This window comes from Chamaea fasciata, unplaced genomic scaffold (genome assembly GCF_029207755.1).
Source record: "Chamaea fasciata isolate MVZ Bird 193981 ecotype frontalis unplaced genomic scaffold, bChaFas1.0.hap1 SCAF_4, whole genome shotgun sequence".
NCBI lineage: Eukaryota > Metazoa > Chordata > Aves > Passeriformes > Sylviidae > Chamaea > Chamaea fasciata.
The window spans coordinates 62,969,657-62,988,649 of NW_027094089.1; the positions used below are offsets into that span (position 1 = coordinate 62,969,657).

The 18,993-nt window shown below is 38.9% G+C and overlaps 1 protein-coding gene across 3 annotated transcripts; it reads right to left on the reverse strand.

The window, feature by feature from the left end:
* Nucleotides 1–324: 324 nt before the first annotated feature.
* Nucleotides 325–16,507, reverse strand: PSAT1 (phosphoserine aminotransferase 1). 3 transcript variants are annotated; one of them, XM_066181789.1, is made up of 11 exons: nt 16,296–16,385; nt 15,769–15,872; nt 15,366–15,456; nt 13,990–14,050; nt 13,072–13,141; nt 11,781–11,986; nt 10,151–10,323; nt 8,976–9,145; nt 5,211–5,339; nt 2,576–2,713; nt 325–1,961 (listed from the first exon to the last, which is right to left on the reverse strand). In XM_066181789.1, exons 5-11 carry the CDS (start codon nt 13,137–13,139, stop codon nt 1,856–1,858), a joined length of 990 nt encoding a protein of 329 aa, XP_066037886.1. In that variant the 5' UTR covers nt 13,140–13,141; nt 13,990–14,050; nt 15,366–15,456; nt 15,769–15,872; nt 16,296–16,385; the 3' UTR covers nt 325–1,855. The 3 variants fall into 3 exon arrangements, with proteins under 3 accessions (XP_066037886.1, XP_066037885.1, XP_066037884.1); XM_066181788.1 differs by lacking the exon at nt 15,366–15,456; XM_066181787.1 differs by lacking the exons at nt 15,366–15,456; nt 15,769–15,872 and having other exon boundaries at nt 16,296–16,507.
* Between the last annotated feature and the right edge of the window lie 2,486 nt (nt 16,508–18,993).

Genomic DNA, 18,993 nt, shown 5'->3' on the forward strand with positions numbered 1-18,993 from the left:
TTTTTTGGAAGGACATAAGCTAAAGCTACAGTTGAAAGGAAGTACACAAAACTCATAAAAAGAAATTTATAAAGTTAAAAAGCTTAATATGGAATCCAAATTAAGTACTCATAAATGGGAGGGCAAAAAGGCTTCTTTAAGCATTCATAATAATACTTTTGTTTCCATGGCTCCTTTGGGAAAGACTCTTCTTGGAAAGAAATAAAACATACATGAGGAAAACTTCCTTTTTAAGGAAAAGGAGTATACCAGAATCTAACACACATTAGTCTTGTTTTTCATCCTGAAAGTGACAAAATCAAAGTGTTTCAAACACAATGGCACTTCACATCATGATATGATTAAATTTTATTTTTTTCACATAATTTACATACCTGGAGTTACACTAAGTTGACAAAAATCTCCCAACAGTAATGATGAATTTTCAGATAGGAATGTAAGTCAGCCCTAGCACATTCCACTGACTTGCTCTGAGGTGACATCAACAAAGGGATAGTACATTATTATCATTAATAAGTTGTGACCACTGTACTGACATTACACAAAAAAATTAAAAAAAAAAAAAGAAATCCCCATTGTGTGCCAAGGAGTTTAGTCTGAAACCAGCTGTAGTAATGCTAAACACTCTTACAGTAGCAGATAACTTTTACACAAGTTAAAACAGGAGATTAAGGCCAATATATGGGCATTGGCAGTAAAGTCACAAGGTGAGAAAAAAAGAAACTCGAGGTTCTGTAACAGGAGATCTTCTGAAGATTTGTGTAACCACAGTGCCCTCTCTAGCCCAGAGTATCAATGTCTGCTGCAAGCTAGAAGGACCAAGTGAGAAAGTGGGACCAGAAGTACACTGTAGTGTCAGGAAAAGGCAGAGAAGACTATTATTTACTCCAGCTGGACAAAGTTCCACATATAAAAGGCTACAGAACTCAAAGAATGAAAAGGTAGAACAAATACTGGAGCAAGAGGGAAAACACTTAAGAAACACCAGACAAAGAAGTCTGCTGCACTTTGGCCTCAAAGTCAGTGCACAGGAAGTCACAGGCCCATTGAGTGGACTATAGCAATGCAGTCTGGCACAACGCTAACAAATGGAAAGCAATTTTTTTGCTGCAGCAAATATGTATGCTCCAAAACAAGAATGTAACATTAATAACCTAGGAGTTTAATACACAAAATGCATAGAGAAATAAAAAAATCTTAGAAATTGATTTATTCAGACTCATGAATCTTAGCTTTAAACTAATAAATGTTAATAGGAAGAAAAGCCCAGTACAGCAGACTTTAACCACAATTACTTGCAATAGTTATGATAGATAGTACTTCTAGCACTGAAGCAGTAGTCTGAAGGCCAGATCCTCAAGTTAGGAACACTAGTGTTAACTCCTAAATACTACAGGTACACTGTTGGAATATACCCCAAAACCAACTAGATGTCCCTAGAGACCACGTTAGTTTACCTTCATTATGCAGCCACAAAGTATTTGTAAAGCATTACAGAGAGCTTGTGACAAATTTTGCTTCCTGAATTTTACTAAAAAGAAGGCATTGCTGAAGTCACTTGTAACTAGAAGTGAGAAACAGACTCAGATCCATAGCATTTACAACGTTATTCATGTTTTAACCACACGTTTTCAAATTTTGGAATCAATCATGCTCAGTCTGGAGATCCCCACATTCAGCAAAGCCGAAGTTGCCGTATCATTGCAAGACTGGGCCTCTGTCCCATTCAGTAAATTAAAATTGCTACAGGAACTAAAAGAAAATAAAACTTGTGTGCTACAGCCATGCAGTACCACAGTAATGTTAAAACCCTTTAGCTTTTATATCTTAGATGTGCAGTGTGGCTCTAACCCATTTATGACTGATGCATCTGCATGAAGCTTCTCATGAATGTTGCAAGCTTCTGAACATCTTCTACAGTCACTGCATTATATAAAGAGGCACGGATTCCTCCCACAGACCTGAATTGAAAATAGGAGAGGAGGAAAAAAAGAACCAGAAAAGTTTTGTATATTCTGAAAAAGATATTAGTAGCAGTCACAGACATTTAAATCTATTCATACTCTAAAATTATAAATTTCACATTTATGTGCATGAGAAGCAATATTAAATTCTTCAAGGCAGGCTTGCAATCCAGAGAAGCTTAGTATTTATTAGTTATTTACAACTCCAAAGCTGTAGCCCAATGACATAAAAGAAGTAATCCCACAAAAAGTACTGAACATGGGAAAGAACTCTTGCAACCAGGTAGACAAGCCACTTGAGAGGCTTTATACTGATACAATCTGACCTCAAGATATCTTCTTTGGCATCTGCACAGAGACAGATTTTCAGAAGAAAGAAGAATTAAGGATAAAGCTCTCTGAAGCCCACCTCTTCACCTAAGCAGTAGCTGAGCCACCAACAATCTCTGATTATAATCTCTAGACTGCTTTTCTCAAGTGTTGCCAAACCAGTATGAGGAACAGCTTAGGTGTGAGAAAGGCTAGTAAGCCAGTGCACAATGCCTGATGTTTCATCACTGTAGTAACAGTTTATTCTGCACAGGACAGAGATTTACTTGACTAATACTCACCGATGTCCTTTCAGAGATATCATGTTAAGTTCCACAGCCTTCTCAAGAAATTTCTTTTCCAGGGCTTCATCACCCTTGACACTGCCAATGCGGAAAGGTACATTCATTCTGCTTCGGTTCTTTCTCTCCACTGGACATCTAGAAAGGTTGCGGAATGTAATGCTTAACCCACTTTGTGCTAAATTTATATTTCAGCTATATGCAGTTTGAGAAAGTGAATAATCACACCTGTTTAGAACCGAAGTCAATCCTTCAGAATCAAAACTGCCATTACTTTCTGTGAAAGTAAGCAACCTTCCTTTTTTAATCAAGTATAATAATGGAAGTGGTAAAGTGGAAGGCTTATTAACCCTTCCTGACATACTCAAAATTGTGCCAGAGAAATGGACATGAGGCTTGTATACAGACCAAATTAAAGAAAAAAGGAAAGAAAAATAAATAAAGAAAACAATTACTTAGGATAGGTGAGGTAGTTACAGGGAAATTTAACTAAGTCTAAAGCAGTTTCTTCTCTTCCTCTTCGAAGACTGACACATCTCAACTAAACAGAAGTGCTACCAGAATTACCTCAGCTAAACAGAACTAAAGGAAGCATAAGAACACAGTGTAAGTAAATTTGCATAGACATTAGCAACTTCTGTTAGTGATTTCAGTCAATCTTCTAAATTAGCATTACTCGGAATCATGAGGTAGAGAAGAGGTATCTCTAGAACAAAACTTGCACTGTATACATGGCCACAAATTACATAAAATGCATGACAGCTCCTTAATCTTTTAAAATCCCATTTAATCTGAAGTGGAAAACTCAAGATATATGTAATTTCACTTCAATTATTTTGTGAAGGTCAGAAATGATGGGGGAGGAAGAGAAGATTTAAATACCTTTCTTTAGTGTTTCTACTTATGAAGGACATATGAAACCTTCAGGTTTTTTTTTTCTCTAAGGCTGTGATGTAGATTCTTGCAGGCGTTCAATATAAATGAGTTTTCGTAAACTGCATGTGAATTTCATACCTATTATTATGCTATTTGGAAAAGAATGAGTATAACTCTTTTTAATTCCTCTCTTGTTCCTTTGCCCAGATGTCTCCATGATGAAAAAAAAAAAAAAAAAAAAAGATCCATCATAACAACTGCCTGTGAAAATCTTCTACTTCAGGTTCAACCAGGAACATAATGTTCAGAAAAGCCTATGCTTCTTAGCACTCCCATACCCGAATTACTGCAGCCATGCTTTCGTTTTCAGAATATCCAGTCACTACTAGGCCATCTGATGTAACTCAGTGCACAGACATTGAAAAACAAACTACAAATGGCAAGGAGCACTTCACAGAAGAAAGCCTCCATTTGCTAAATGGCTTGTCACATGGCTTTCTCAGGAAAGCATGCCACAGATTAAGTGCCACGTTACAGCTAGGAAGGCAGCTTCAAATTAAGTCTTCCTTTTAGTTATAGATACAATTAAAAAAATCACAGTCTTAACTGTATTGCTGAGGAAGTTGCATACAGCTCAGTTAGTGAAGCTTGTTCTGCTTTCCCAACTGACTATTTACTATCCAATTTGCATTGCATTTCCCACTCACTGCCTTACAGACCAACTTTCCAGAAACAGATTTCTGTTTGTCACAAAATGTTTTTTTCAAAGCTTCATTTGCTTTCTGATGTTTATGAAAAACCCCCAGGATTTCCCTGGAGTAGGATCACAATCCTGACCACTGTGATGCTAAAGGCCAAGCTGTTCTCATTAACTAAATGGTTAAGAAGAATGTATTAAATATTATGATGAAACTTTATCCCTGCCAATTATGATTGTAGACAGCTTTAATTTAAAATCCAAATTTAATTTGCTCTATTCTGACTTTGACATGAAAGTAAATTAGGTCCCCACATTGTTGCTTTTACAATGAAGGTGAAGGAAAATATTTTGCAGTTGCATCGTCAACTAGTAGTCTGAGCTTCGCAAATGTTAAAATTACTACAATATCAGTTTTTAACTATGCATAGGTCCTGTGAGCTCAAAAATACCTTGCAACACTATGTAAAAGTCAAGAGGGTTAACACTGCTTTGGAAAGCCAGCAAAATAACTGACAAAAATAAACTGTGCATGAAGTACATAAAGTAAATGTATTCCATTCTGAGGTCTGATCTTTCTATTTTATTTCACGAAGTGTTTCAGAACTTAGCATAATTAGCTAATAAAAATGCTCTGCTTGACAGAGAAAAAGAAGAGTCTTTGACTCCTGGAAGGTGGTAGGGAAAATACAATGCGAAGGGGTCTCTACAATTTCTTACAGACAGTTTTCTCTGTTTTGGTTTATATTTGCCCAAGAGATTCAGTAAGCATACAAACCAGAATCTACATATCTGTTTTTTGTATACTCTTCTCCCACACTCCTGTTTTATTAAGTTTAGAATGTTTTTGTAGGGTTCACTACTGATCTATACAAGGTAAGTTGAAATAACTTCCTACTGGAATGAGACTTATCCTTGGACAGTTACCAAGTGAATGGTTTGCATAAATAGTATCTCTAGGAGTCCTCAAAAAAGGTGACTTCACAATTAAACTCTTGAAAGTTATGACTGTTTGGCTGTGTAGCAAATATTGAAGAAAAGGAGAAAAGCTTAGCAACTTACGCATAAAATCCATTAGATTTGTCTATAATATCATAAATCATCTGTGACTTGATTAAACTAAGTTTATCCATAGCTGCAGCTCCACCATTATTCTTTATCCATTCCAGTACCAATCCCATGATATAAATACTGCAAAAGGAAAGAACATTTTTCAGTGAAACTATCCAAACAAGAAAAACGTAAGTCTTGTCTAATAGTTTACAAATTGTTTCAGGAACAAAATGCCATGGTTGATTTAGGGGCGCTTAAGATTAACAAATCAAAATCTAGACTATTTTACAAGTTATGGCAACTCTAAACGGACAGAGTTTTCTGGACACAGATGAAATATCCTGAAATTAAAATGCCACACATATCTATTGGACCCAGCTTAATCCTTTGTACCATAGAAGGACATGTCCTGCAGGTTTCCTGCAGCCCTGCAGGGCTCCCAAAGACATCCCCAGACATGCTGCATGCACTGCCAACTCATTGCCCACACAGCTGCCGGTCAGGTCCTGCCTACAAGGACTACATACATAACTGCCTAGAAGGAGCCAGATTTAGCAAAAAAGTTAATAGCATTTGCCCTGTGCAGTTGCCCTAGTGAAAATACAGGAGTAAATCTCAAATACGTGTACATTAATCTCCCAGAAAATTAACCATATTTTCACAAATGTTAAAAATAAGAACTCCAATCCCATTTCCATCTACAAAGACCTTTTGCCCACATGAACAGCGAAGTTTGGCAAAACAAAAAAAAAGAGATATATCGCACTTAATTATTCGTCACCAGTCAAGCTCTTAGTAGAGATCTGGAAGCCTACTGGCATCACATGGCTTGAGACCAAGAATTTCAATGCTAGTTACTAAGTGCAACATAAAAAAAATACTTGAGGCCTTTTGCCTTTGTGCTTTTGCTACAAAACTCAGCTTGTTCAAGTTCAGACATTTCCCACGACTACAACAATTTACATAAAAACCTGCTCACAAGTTTTTATGGCCTATATCCAACAAGTTCATTCTTACGAATCCCTTCATTATTGATTCCAAGGGAGTGCTCAGAGAGCATTACCCTACAAGTTTTCCTAACACATATCTAGCAGAAGGCTGTGTTAAATTTTGCTGCTTTTTATTTCTAAAGGGATGCCAGTACTAAATCCTTGAACACTTCAGAAAGGCTGCAGAATAACCAAAGTTACAGACTGCCATTTATAGGAAGTACTTTACAGCCCTGACAGCATAATCTTGCCACATTTATGACAGCACACTATCAACTCCTCTGCTATAAAGGATTTAAGTGAAGTATAGATTATGCCCTTGGCAAATATACAGGGCTAGGTTCACCTGTTGCCCTCACTTCCTTGAGCAAAACTTTTAGGACAAGTGAACTTAGAAGTTAGCCTTAGAGTCATTCACAAAAACCCAGACAGCTTAAACCTTTCATCCTTCTTTTACATCAATCAAAATAATGTTTCTGGAACAATTTTAAGTGCAAAATGCATTTCACCCTGCAAATGAGATTTTTATACGAAATTCATTTTTAATTTCAGCTAAATAGTTAGGGTCAAAGAGTCAACTATGTAGTGCGCCATGAGGTTAAAGCCATTAGCATCACCTTAATTTAATTTAACATCTTGCTGAAGTAGCTTTTGCAAATTCAGTTAATATTTCCTGCCTGTCTGCCAGCAAACCATTAACAAGTGCAAAGAAAAGAGCAGAGTAAAAGAGAACTAAGAAGCTTTGCCAGTTCCTCAAACTGGAACAGGCAGTTAGGGCCATGCCAAACAGATGTGCCTCCTGCCAACATTTCAGCCTGTTACAATCTGGATTCTGGAGTGTACTCCAATGTGAGTCAGTAGCATGAAATGAAATCCATCAAGACAGTGATGAGAAAGGAGAAAGACTATGAGTTCAACTTTATTTGCAGTTCCCTTAACCGCTCACAACTCTGTTAAAGGCTACTGTCAGATACTGAGTAACAGCTAAAGCAGCACTTTCTTTTCAGAAGTTTTTTGCAACGGTTAAAATAAAGCTGCAGAATTTGATCTGTTTTGCTTTTCAAATCACAGGAACAACACTGTGTCCAAGTACTGAGATTAAGTAGAACTTTCCATTGGAAAATAGCTTTCTACTTGGAAAACATGAATGGCTGGACTTAAAACCTGGCATATTCAAGTATACAGTGTCCAAAAACAGTATGTGTGACTTGGCAGTCAGGCAAATAATCAATCATGAGATAGAGGTTTCATCAAGCACTGGAAAAGAAAGACATACATACTGCCTATGTTACAAAGCTACATTGAGCAGACCAAAATCTGGAAACATTGTATAGCTAATTCTTACTGGGTGTACCCAGCCAACAGGGCAGACAGGCTGCCAGTACGAATACATAATTAAAGCACTACATACGGTACAGTATGAACACAACTTGGGGGAACTAGTTCTGCACTGCAAAATCTGGCATAAACAAGTGTTCACAAGACTTACTGTTCTGTTGATAAAGATATCTGCTCCTATGTCACTGCAATAGCACACTCTGCAGTGACACTCAGCAGATTCAGAGATACTTAAATTCAGTAAAATTTGAAGTGATACTTATTGTAATGATAGAATTAAGTTACAGGGTTTACATACAGGAATCACAGAACTTTATGCCTGTACATTCCATATGTGTTGAAGATCATTAAGCAACTTGACTTTGCAATTCTGGAACATAAAAACAAACTATAAGAGCTGAGAATAAACATCAGTAAAAAATTGCATTATCAAATTACCTGAATGAAAAGGAAATCTTTATTTTCAAGGTAATTTTAAAAGCTTCTGGGAAAAAAAAGATACCTAGATTGAAGATTTTTTTTTAAATAATCATTTCAGAGGACACTGGTATAAAAATTCTTCAGGATAGAAACTACTGACTCAATATCTAAAAATTCTAGTAGCAAAGAACCACTTCACTAGTTATTGGAAGCTACAAGAAAGCAATTTTAAAAAAGTAAGTTGTAGTCTGATGTGCTTCTTGCATAATGAAATCATCAGATACATGGCAATTTTATGATTTTGATTGCTAGCAATGATTACCAAGCTAGATTAATTTTATCTTTGGATCCCAAACCAAACACTGAGATGGCAGTCAAAGAATTATGCAAAACTCTACGAGAGAGTAAAGCAAAGCAGCTACTAAAATGCCTTTTAAAAAATTTTTCTACACTTTCATTCCAAAACCAACAGTAGTGAAAGATGTAGAAAGAACAAGAAATATTTTTAAATATTAAAAGAATACATATATCTTATATTATTTAAAACTTTAATCACAATAATATTTACCATTTTCCAGTAAAGAAAGTCAGTGGGAATCTAGAGGTTCAAATGCTGAGAACAACATCAGGAAGAAATTAAATCACACTGTATTTAGTGATCAAGAAGCAAGGCTAAGTGCCAAATTACCTCCTTGCAATGACTGAAGTATCACCACTAAATTGACTAGAGCTGTGCTCACATAAACCAGAACGGCATCCTGAAACTGCTACAATGGAGCTATGACATATAGTATTTACTTTGAAAAAGACTACATCCTCTATGGCTGAGTCGCACTAGGCAACGCAAAACCTACTAGTTACAGGGCTGGACACTTCCCATATTTTCCCAGGAATCACATTAAACACTCCAACATTTCAGTGGCTTGAGGGCAAATAGGCAACTTTGGAAGCTTTTCTAGATGAGAGCGGCAGATGGCAGTGTGGCAGCTTATCTGAGTAAGAGATATCACACAGCACGGTGAGTTACCTGTAGCATGGTGGAGTGTTATACAATGAGCTATTCGCTGCCTGTGTTTTGTAATCCAGCACAACCGGGCATTCCTTCAGTGCAAATCCCAGCAAGTCCTCACGAACTACTACAACAGTAACTCCAGCACAGCCAACATTCTTCTGAGCACCAGCGAAAATCACACCAAACTTTCAAAGGAAGAAGAAAAGAACTTGGTACATGCATTCACTTGTAGATCTTACTACTGAGCAATACCCCAGGCATACTAGTCAGCTGAACAGAACAGAGAATGTGTTGGAAATTATCAAGTTGTAGGTTAAAAGAAGAGTTAGCAGAAGTTCTGACTTCAAAGCGCACTTACAGCTACTCAGTTGAGGAAGATAATTACAACAAATTTCACTACAGTTTGCTAAATGTTTATTTAATTGCTGCAAATAATTCTCAGTGCAGCCTGTTGCAACTTCACACTACTCCATGCAAATTTACTAAAAACAAATTCCTACACAGTTCACAGTATTTTCAACCCATCTCCTATTTCAGAACAATCATCGTAAAATCCACCTGTTCAAAGAGGCATATTAGGAAAGGCCAAGTTGAATGCATTAACAACTACTCCTTTTTGCTACACACAGGTAAGAAAGGTCAAACATGCTGTTTCACTAGTCAGTAACACCTCTACTTATAGTATATACAAATATAGTAACTGCCTCCGTTTGCCTCTGTACTATCTATGAAACAGACACCATAATCGTGAGGCAGAGGAAGTTTTAGGAGTTTAAAAGAGGTTACAAATTTTTCATGTAAGAGTCAGGATTAAAACACTGATTCACAGTACCCTACTGTACCCGTACACTATCTACAATTTAGAAGGCATATATTTTAGCTGTTATTTTCTTTTAGCAGGCATTTTCTTCATCAGTATCAGTAGCTAAATAATCTTGGGCAGCTACTACCGTGAACAATTTCAACGTAGTTAAGTATGATTTTATGAGAAAAAGGAAAACAAATAGACATTGAAACCTCAGACCTGAAATCTCAACACTCCTATCCATCATCAGATACTCAATTAACAAAACAGGACTTCCTTAATTTCACTGCCCAGCATCTCTAGCCATCCAGACATTTCAAAGTGCTTCACTATATGCTTAAAATTTTGAAAATGCTTTGTGCGGCCACTATATCCAATTGTTTACCTTGGAAACATCCACAGGTTTGGACAGGAAGTTTGACGACATATCACAAACCAAGACTGCTCCTTTGACATCAGGTACAAAGTCAAACTCCACACCATGAACAGTTTCGTTAGCACAATAATACACATAAGATGCATCTGGATTAAGATTCCAAGTGCTTGGGTCAGGAATGCCTAAGAGACAAAAAAGAAACCCAGAGGTCACTGGAGACAAGTAATTTTCTTGGCATGCAGTTTTACCTGAACATGAAACTTACGTGCAAACCAAGAACAATTTGGCCACATAGACTATTAATCATGTTGTTACCAGGAGGATAATGTATCTGCAAACCAATACGCCAGTGCATTCCCAAAATTTTCTGGTGAGCCATCATTAAATTTGCAAAACCTTTTGCTTTTCACCCTTTATTCTTCAAATTATTTTCATCCAGTTTGCAATTCCAGACTACAAACAACTGCCCTAGGGGCTCAAAACAGCATTTCAGAGGAATTCACATACTGACCCCAGTAATCTTCCCGCTGCCTTTGGAACCACTGAAACATCCAAATTATCACCAGCAAAGCTCTCTAAAGCTCTGTTTCTGTGCAATCTCAGAAGCATTTAAGTCTTGCCCAAGCTGAACAAACACAAGGTTACCTACCGTTCTCCCAATTTAAGCTTTGCAACTGATTTACAAAATTAAGATTTCCTCTGCCAACAGGCAATATACAGGCATGCCCTGACAGCACAGAACAGGTTTGGCATAGAACAAATAGTTGCTCTCCCTTTATTTTCTTCTCCAGGACCTGATGGGAGGTGGAGGGAGGGGTGGGAGATGGTGCTATTGCCTCCGTCATTATTTACTGCCTCTTCTCTTATCTACAGCTACGAAATGGTGAATTACACTCCTCCAGACTGGAAAGTTGTAGGTTCAATTCCTTCCTGTGCCTCACAGTAAGTATAAACTTACTTTCCAAGTCAGTGCCCTAATCACCAATTAATACACTAACTTATATGGGGATATTCTTTGTCTTTCTTGTTGCCACTCTTTCTAGTTCAAGTGTTGCAATTTGGACCACAGGGAAGAAAAGTGAGCAAAACTAGCAGGAATAGAAACTAGATCTCACGTATTCCTGCTGCCAAGAATTATTTATGTGCGTTCAGTGACACAATGGTGGGAAAGATAATAATTTAGGAATACTTAAAAGCAGGTAGCAGAATTCAGGTCTCCCACATCCTGGCTCAACAAGGTTAAAATCTCAGACCTGCTTCTGAATTTTAGAGCAATCTCATTACTGAGTTATCATGAAATTGAAATACCTCACAATATCCCTGTGACTAGCTTAAGATCTCAGTTAAATATTAAAAAAATCTGAGAGAGCCCAGACCATTTCCCTACTTAGACACTTGTTTCTTGCTACTTACTTTCAGGCATCTGCTCAGCCCCATTCCACCATTTTTTTCTGGTGGAAACTGTTAAGCCACTTAACAAATCTCCCAGTGGTGAACAAGGAGAGATGTGGCAGACATTCTTTTGAGTGTTGGGCAGTCAACTCTAGTTCAACTAGATGAACATTGGCTACATTCGATCTATTTTGAGAGTAAGTCAAAACCTAAGCGTTCACATTAAAAGATGCAGTCATCAACTTACTTGTGTAGGCTCCCAGTTTGGGATGAACAATATTTACTTTGGCATACTTCTCTGCTTCTTTAGCTGCTTTTGCCGACCAGCCTCCAGTAACCACATAATCTGCCTGTCTTCCCTCCTTTAAACCAATAAGGTTAAGTGGGACTGCACTGAACTGAGCAGATCCACCTCCTTGAAGGAAAATAACTTTGTAGCTGTCTGGTATATTTCTGCATAAAAGAAATAACCATTTATGTTATTCCCAGGTGACACTGGATGCATACAACTTGATATAATGCATTTAACCATGATCGAGGAAGAACACTGCCATTTTAGAAGAGTCATTGCATAGAGTTTAGACCCAGTCCCACTAACCTCAGCACTGGTCTTGAGAAACAACTTAAATATTTAAGAGTAAATGCCATGAATTTTAGTGATAAAAATTTGCTCAAAAAACCTTTCCCTCCCCTACCCAGGCACTGCATTAAACAAACTCACACCTGACTAGCCATACACACAAACTTGAGAGATATTCCCACACAATTAAAGCTGACTTTTAATTTTATCTATTGCTAGCTTCATGCCTTTTCTGTCAGGCTAAGAACACCGAAGTGTTTACAGTAGTACTGAGCTTTGAGACCCTTCAATTTGAAAGTGCAGCACTGAAGTATACATGCAGAGCAAGTGCATACAGAGTTGCTCATACAGTCACAGAAACTACATATTCAAATTATTCATTAAAATACCTTTGTCAATGACTCTGGCTGTCACTGAGGGTCAAGCGTTTGTGTTAAATGACCAACATTATTAACTACTATGAGAACAGTAATTCTAATCCATCATATATTTATTTCAAATTTTTTAAAATGTGTCATTCTACAAATTGGAAAAGGGCTGTTGATTGGTGATTCTAACAATGATCCACAGAGCTTTTGTTAATAAAATAGGACTTATGAACAATGTGCAGATCACATTTATACCACTAGAGAACTAATTTTTATTGTTTGCACTTATTTTTTTTAGTTCATGCCCTTCATTAATACTATGAAGGTGATAAAAATCAAAATTTCAAAACAATCTCAGCTAGACAGATAAAAAAATCTGAACATAGTAAGACCCTTTGTCGCATTCAAAAATATAAGCATCAAACAGAAGATCAGTGTCCTCCCCAAGGTTATTACTCTATGATACACAGTACCCACACATAATAAACACCACCAAAAGAGGTGCTTTCAAGAAAGATCTCCACATTAGACATTACTGATGCAATTAGCACATACAGAACATAAAAATAAGCAGAAAATAATTAACTTACAGCAATTCACGCATGAGATTTTCAGTTGTATTTAAAATTTTTGTGAAATCTGACGACCGATGACTCATTTCTTTGGTGGAATAGAGAGAAGACATAACATGAAACAAGATGGCAATACATGAATTTGATTTTAAAATTATGTTAAGCTTTAAATCTTTTACACTACAGACCCAAAATGCCTGAAGGTTGTCCTTCTCAGTTCCTACTCCTCTTTAAGTACCTAAATACTCTTAAATACCCACAGAAGACTTATGCCTGAAGTCTTGTCCAGACATAGACAAATCCCGTTCATTGACATTTGGCACTCATATGACATCACTACTACTAGAAACAACAACATTTGCAGGTACAAAAAATAGTCTCTAGAAAGGTTTCATTTTTCCTCATGCTAAGAACCTTCTCTGCTGCAAATGCTGTAAGAAGTATATAACAAAGTCCAGGAGTTTTTTTCTGCTCTTACCTTTTGCAAGGTTTCTTTACACAGTAAAGTTAATTAAACATTAAGGACAATTACACAGTAATTCCTTTTAAATCCTTAGGCTGCCCTCCATGTGTAGGTGTACAATTTAAATATTACTCTGAATTGTGCAGAGACAGCCGCACATTCCACTTTTAGCAACTAATCAGGTTCATAGCCTAATAAAATGTTCACCATCTTGATGCATAAATATTTTGTGCAACTGGGGCTGAAAAGCCAGCTATCCATATCCAATGGCACAGAAGACACTTCCCCCTTATCACAGGAGAGCACTGCCTTCCTAATGGGAAGGATGCTGTGCATCTATGTGGTACCTACACACATCTATACAGACACACAGGTATTAGAAACAGACCCAAAACACCAAGATCAGAAAGTCTTATTAAACAATTCAGTTAAACATCAAAATCATTAAAAATGTAGACTTTTTAAAGTCTTACCAAGAACACTTATACCAAGTCCTTTGTAGTCCACCAATTCTTTCTGCGCTTCTAATAATACCTATCAAAAGAAAAAAAAGTCCAGAAATAAATTAAGGGAATTTTCCACTATCTGGAGTCTCTGATGCATCATGCCTATGACAACTGCCCCATATTGCAATAACCTGACACTTGCCAAGTGAGATTAACAGAAGTATAGTCACCGATACAATTTTTTGTTGTACCTAGAAGCTTTAGGCTTTTCATAAAATAGCAAACTTAAATCATATCCTTGTTGTGGAGACCATGTTTTAAGTTATTATTTCAAAGGCTACATTTCCAGATTTCTGAATGATTTCTAGGAGTTGAATGGAACTCTTAACCTTTACCGAACATCTAATGTTTGTATACGTAGTCTTTCTAAGCAAGCATCCTAAAATACCCATTTCCCACCACTCCATCCTGTGTCCTTCCGCTTGACTTGTGCAAACAGGGCAACCAAAGTATTGAAGAAAACATAAGAAGGATCAACTTGGGGAATTGGATACCTTAAAGTGAGCCAACATGACAATGACTGGTTTCATAAAATGAAGTTCCACACTTTTTGAATATGAGCCTTTATCTTATTGAGAGTTAAGAAAGAAATTAGGCAAAATTTTGAAACAACTTAAAAAACCAGGTCACTAAAAGTCCTAGCCAAGTAGTGCTTCAGCCATCCATTTTTTTTTTCTGCTTTCTCCCCTAGCTCTTGAGTATCAACAAAGTAGCATGAGATTCTAACCACTGGATCTGCAGCTTCTGATTTTGGTGAATTCTTGTCTGAGAGCCAGAACACTCTTGGCCGCTCCTAAAGAAAGCAGGAGAAGAGGGAGCCCCAGTAGAACAGTCACCAAACTAATGCTGCATGCATGCACCCTAGGATCTCACAAGAAACTTCACACTCTGGGCAATTTCAGGAATAAGAAATCTACCTTGCTGACAGGGTATCTGCATGGCCTGTCAACTGTAACAGCTGGCTGCCAAAAGGTCAACTAAAAGATTGTGAAGTTTTAACCACCATGCTTTACAAGCAAACTTATCCATGCCAGGGAAGGAGGCAAAAAAAGTAAGGGAGAACACACAGACTATTAGAATAGTGCTTGCTAAACTGCTTGATAAAACCCAGTTCTGTTAGTGACATTCTTCATCTGAAAATCTGCACAAAACACATCTACGACACCCATTATAATCTATGAATTGCTCCATCTTCTTGCTTCACTAAATTTGAGTGCTTAATGGGCAGCATCAGCCCACAGTCAAGAGAAACAAACCATTGAGGTGATACAGCAGTCCACACAAGAGCACTGCATTTTCAAGAGGGTAAACAGATCGATAATAGCGAGCTCAGCTGTGCCCACCTGCACTCCTCAAACCTTAAATCCAGTTTTCAGCCGTTTCTGTCAGAAAGCTGGGTACCGAGGCAGCGCCTGTGAGAGCCCCTTTTGGAATCTAGAGCTCGACAGAAAACAAGTTTCTTTGCAACCTTATCCACAAAGGACATTCCCTCGAGTAAAGAGATCAAAGAGAAAGAAACCCAACAAATAAAAACAAGAAAGTTGCTCTGCAGCAAATCTGTTTATCTAAAGATTTTTTTTAAGAAGTAACACATAAAAAACCGAAGAATATTATGAAGGGAACTAAGAAAACAACAACAACAAAAAAACCACCAAAAAAAACAAACAAACAAAAAAACCCCCAAAAAACCCCGCCCAAAAAACCAACCACAGTAGATAACCCTTAAACTGAAAGTCAGCTACGTACAGTTCGGCAGAAACCACCACCTCACTCCATATGTAACTGGATAATCCAGGGCTGCTGATGCAACTTTCCAGAGGGTTGAGTGTACAACACATTCACTATAACATCTGATAAAAAGGCGTCTCAGGGAATTGCCATGCTATTTATCAACTGACAAATCTCACACTGCACAGAGCTATCTTTGCGTGCTTAGGTCCTACTTCCTAAATCAAAACTAAAGATATAGGTGCTGGTACGGTATCATCCAAGAGGAAAAAAAAAAAAAACAACCCAACAACAAAAAAAACCCCACCACACCTAGAAAGTATTCCAAGAACCCCACTCGAGCTCACTTCCAAAAATCTGAGCTTATCAGGGCAGTTCGCTGGAGAAGGGGAGAAGACACGGGGTTTCCGCGCTGTGAGGGTAAACTCCTGCAAATACTATTTAGTAGAGTTTCCCCAGCCCTCGCTTTGCAGCCGGAATCCCACGGGGAGCCGGGGAAACAAGGACACCCAGCCCCGCCGTGCCCCAGCCCGGCCCCTACTCACGGAGCGCGGCAGCTTCGCCGGCCCGGCGCCGAAGTTCGCAACCTGCCGCCCGCCCTCCATCGCTGCGATGTTGCCTGCCACTCCTGCTGCTTCTGCCGCTTCTGCTGCAGCCCCGCCGCAAACCCCCCCGCTATAAACCCGCGGCCGCCGGGGCCCGGCACCTTCCACCCGTCTCCGGGCCGCCCATTGGAAGCGCGGCCGCGAGGAGGCGGTGTGAGGGCCGGGCGGTGTGAGCGGAGGGCTGGGCAGAGTCAGGGGCGGGCCTGTGAGCGGGGCGGTGTGAGCGGGGGCCGCGCCCGCCTGGCCGCGGCGCTTCGCGGGGCTCTCACAGCGGCGCGCCCCGCACGGGGAGCGCAGCGGGCCGTGGCGGGAGCAGCCCGCGGGAGCCGCCGGTGGGTGGGCGAGCGGGCAGGCGCGCGCACACACACACACACACACACACACACACAGGGCGAATGCACTACAGTCCTACTGTAACTTTCTGCCTGTGCTTTTCCCCCACGCGGGTGCTGCAGCAGCTCTGGGATGCATGTTCCAAAAGCAGTCTGCATGAATGAGAACTTAAAGGCAGCGAGCCACATTTACACTGAATTTTAGGAGATCCTTCATATTTCATATGAAATGACAAGAGACAACGGTCAGAAACTGATGCACAGGAAGCTCTTATGAGAAAGAACTTAACTGTGCAAGTGACCATGCACTAGAACACGTTGCCTAGAGAGGCTGCGGCGTCTCCCTTGCTGGAGACACGCAAGAACCATCCAGGTGCAATCCTGGACCATGTATTCTAGTACACCCCAATAAAGCTGTGAATCTGGAGCAGACGACCTGCTGTATCAAACCAGACCGTTTCTGTGATCCTCTGATTCATCTTGAAAGAGGTGGGTTTACAGCACCTAGATGTTCTAATATTTTGTGTAAACCCCTTACCTTGCAGAGGAGGATCCCTTCCTTCCGTAAGCCAAGAAGTGCCTGCATGTTGTGCAGTTTCCCCAAGTCTGTTGCAGGCAAAATTGCTATTTGAATTTCATCAAAGAGAAAAAAAACCAGGAGAGCTGTGACACTTGATCACCTTCACATAATGGATAGCACAGCCTGGACTTGAGGTTTGCCAAATTCTAGGCTAATATCCCTGAATACTAAAGCATTCCCTCCACAGAAACCTTGGTTCATTGAAAACACAGAGGTAGAACAACTAAACTGTTGTAACTGAGAGAAAGAGACTTTAGCTAATTCAGTTTTTTCTGATTGTTTCAGGGAGAGACATTCTGCCCAAGTTAGTTCTCAGAAGTTATTTTAAAGGCAGTAGCAATAAACCAACTTTGACCAAGGAAGCCATGAGTATGACTGAAAACAGATGGGCACCACAGTCTTGGACAAGATTCACAATTTTCATACATAGGCGTATAAAGCACAGCTCTTGAACACATTAGCTTGCGCTGTGTTACCTGTAATGCTGGCCCTATGTTAGTTTCATAGGTGTTCACCAAGCTTATCATCAACATTGATCATCTGTATAGAAATCTATTTTTTAAAGAAATGAAAGTATCAATGTCCATTATTTTGAGAATACTGTGATGTATATAAAATACCATTTTTCATTACCATTTTCATACCAATTATTTCACTGAAGAAATACTGATTACTTGAATTTTTTCCTTTTCTTGTCAAGCCAGGTGATACCTGGAACCACAAAATGAATTTACAGACCACAGCCTGATCTGGGTATTTAGTTCAAAGATTTTCATCTTAAGGATTTTTGTAAAATATGGTAAACAGAAACACTGGTGTTAGAGCAAAGATAACTTTCATTTCAAGGATAGCTACAGCTTAAGAAAAACCTACCAAACTTGTTTTCGGACTCCGGAAACCTCCTCAGTTCTTAAGAGATAGTAGCAAACTTCACAGACATAACAGGCTGGATACATTATCCTCAAAACATGAGGGTATTTTTAAAGTACGTCTCACACCCCAACACCCAGAACAATGAACCTTACTTCTGGTTATGAGAATTTGTTATAATTAAATAGAAACTTCTACTGAAATGCTTAGTAACAACATAGATGTGACAAATATTTTTACTGGTGTCTCAAGTAGAAATAAGATCAAAAGATACAGGCTTCTCACACGGGCTTTTTCCAGTATCAAATCTAAAGCACCTATGTAGGCCCAGAGAGGCAACTTCAAACTCCAGTCTGGTTAGAAAAATGGTATCCAAAGTAGTAAGGGCTAGTGGAAGCAGTCAGAAATTGGGTGGGTTGGGGAATCAGGTCAGGAAGCCTCGCCACTACTACAGTAAGTGCTTGAACATCCGACCAGCATCAGTCTTAAATCCTAATTGTGTGGCACAAACCACAAGGGAAATTAAAACTTTGGAGTTAAAAATGTACTTCAAATGCTTGCACAGAGCTAGAACACAAAAACAGAAACGAGGCAAGAAGGAGCTGGTATCAGCTCGAGCACTGGTGTAAATATGAGATATTGGAACTTTCAGTTCATAGAAATCTCTTGCTGACCAGAAGGGTCAAAAATAGCAGGTCCCACGAGATCAGAGGACAACTCTGCTGGAAGTCTGGTCATCCAGAAGCTTTAGAAAATCCTCTTCATACTGTGCATTGATGGGAAGTATATAAAATTGGAAAGAACGTATAAGCGTGAAATTTTTGCTGTGGACAAGTGATCACTATGCTTTTGCAGA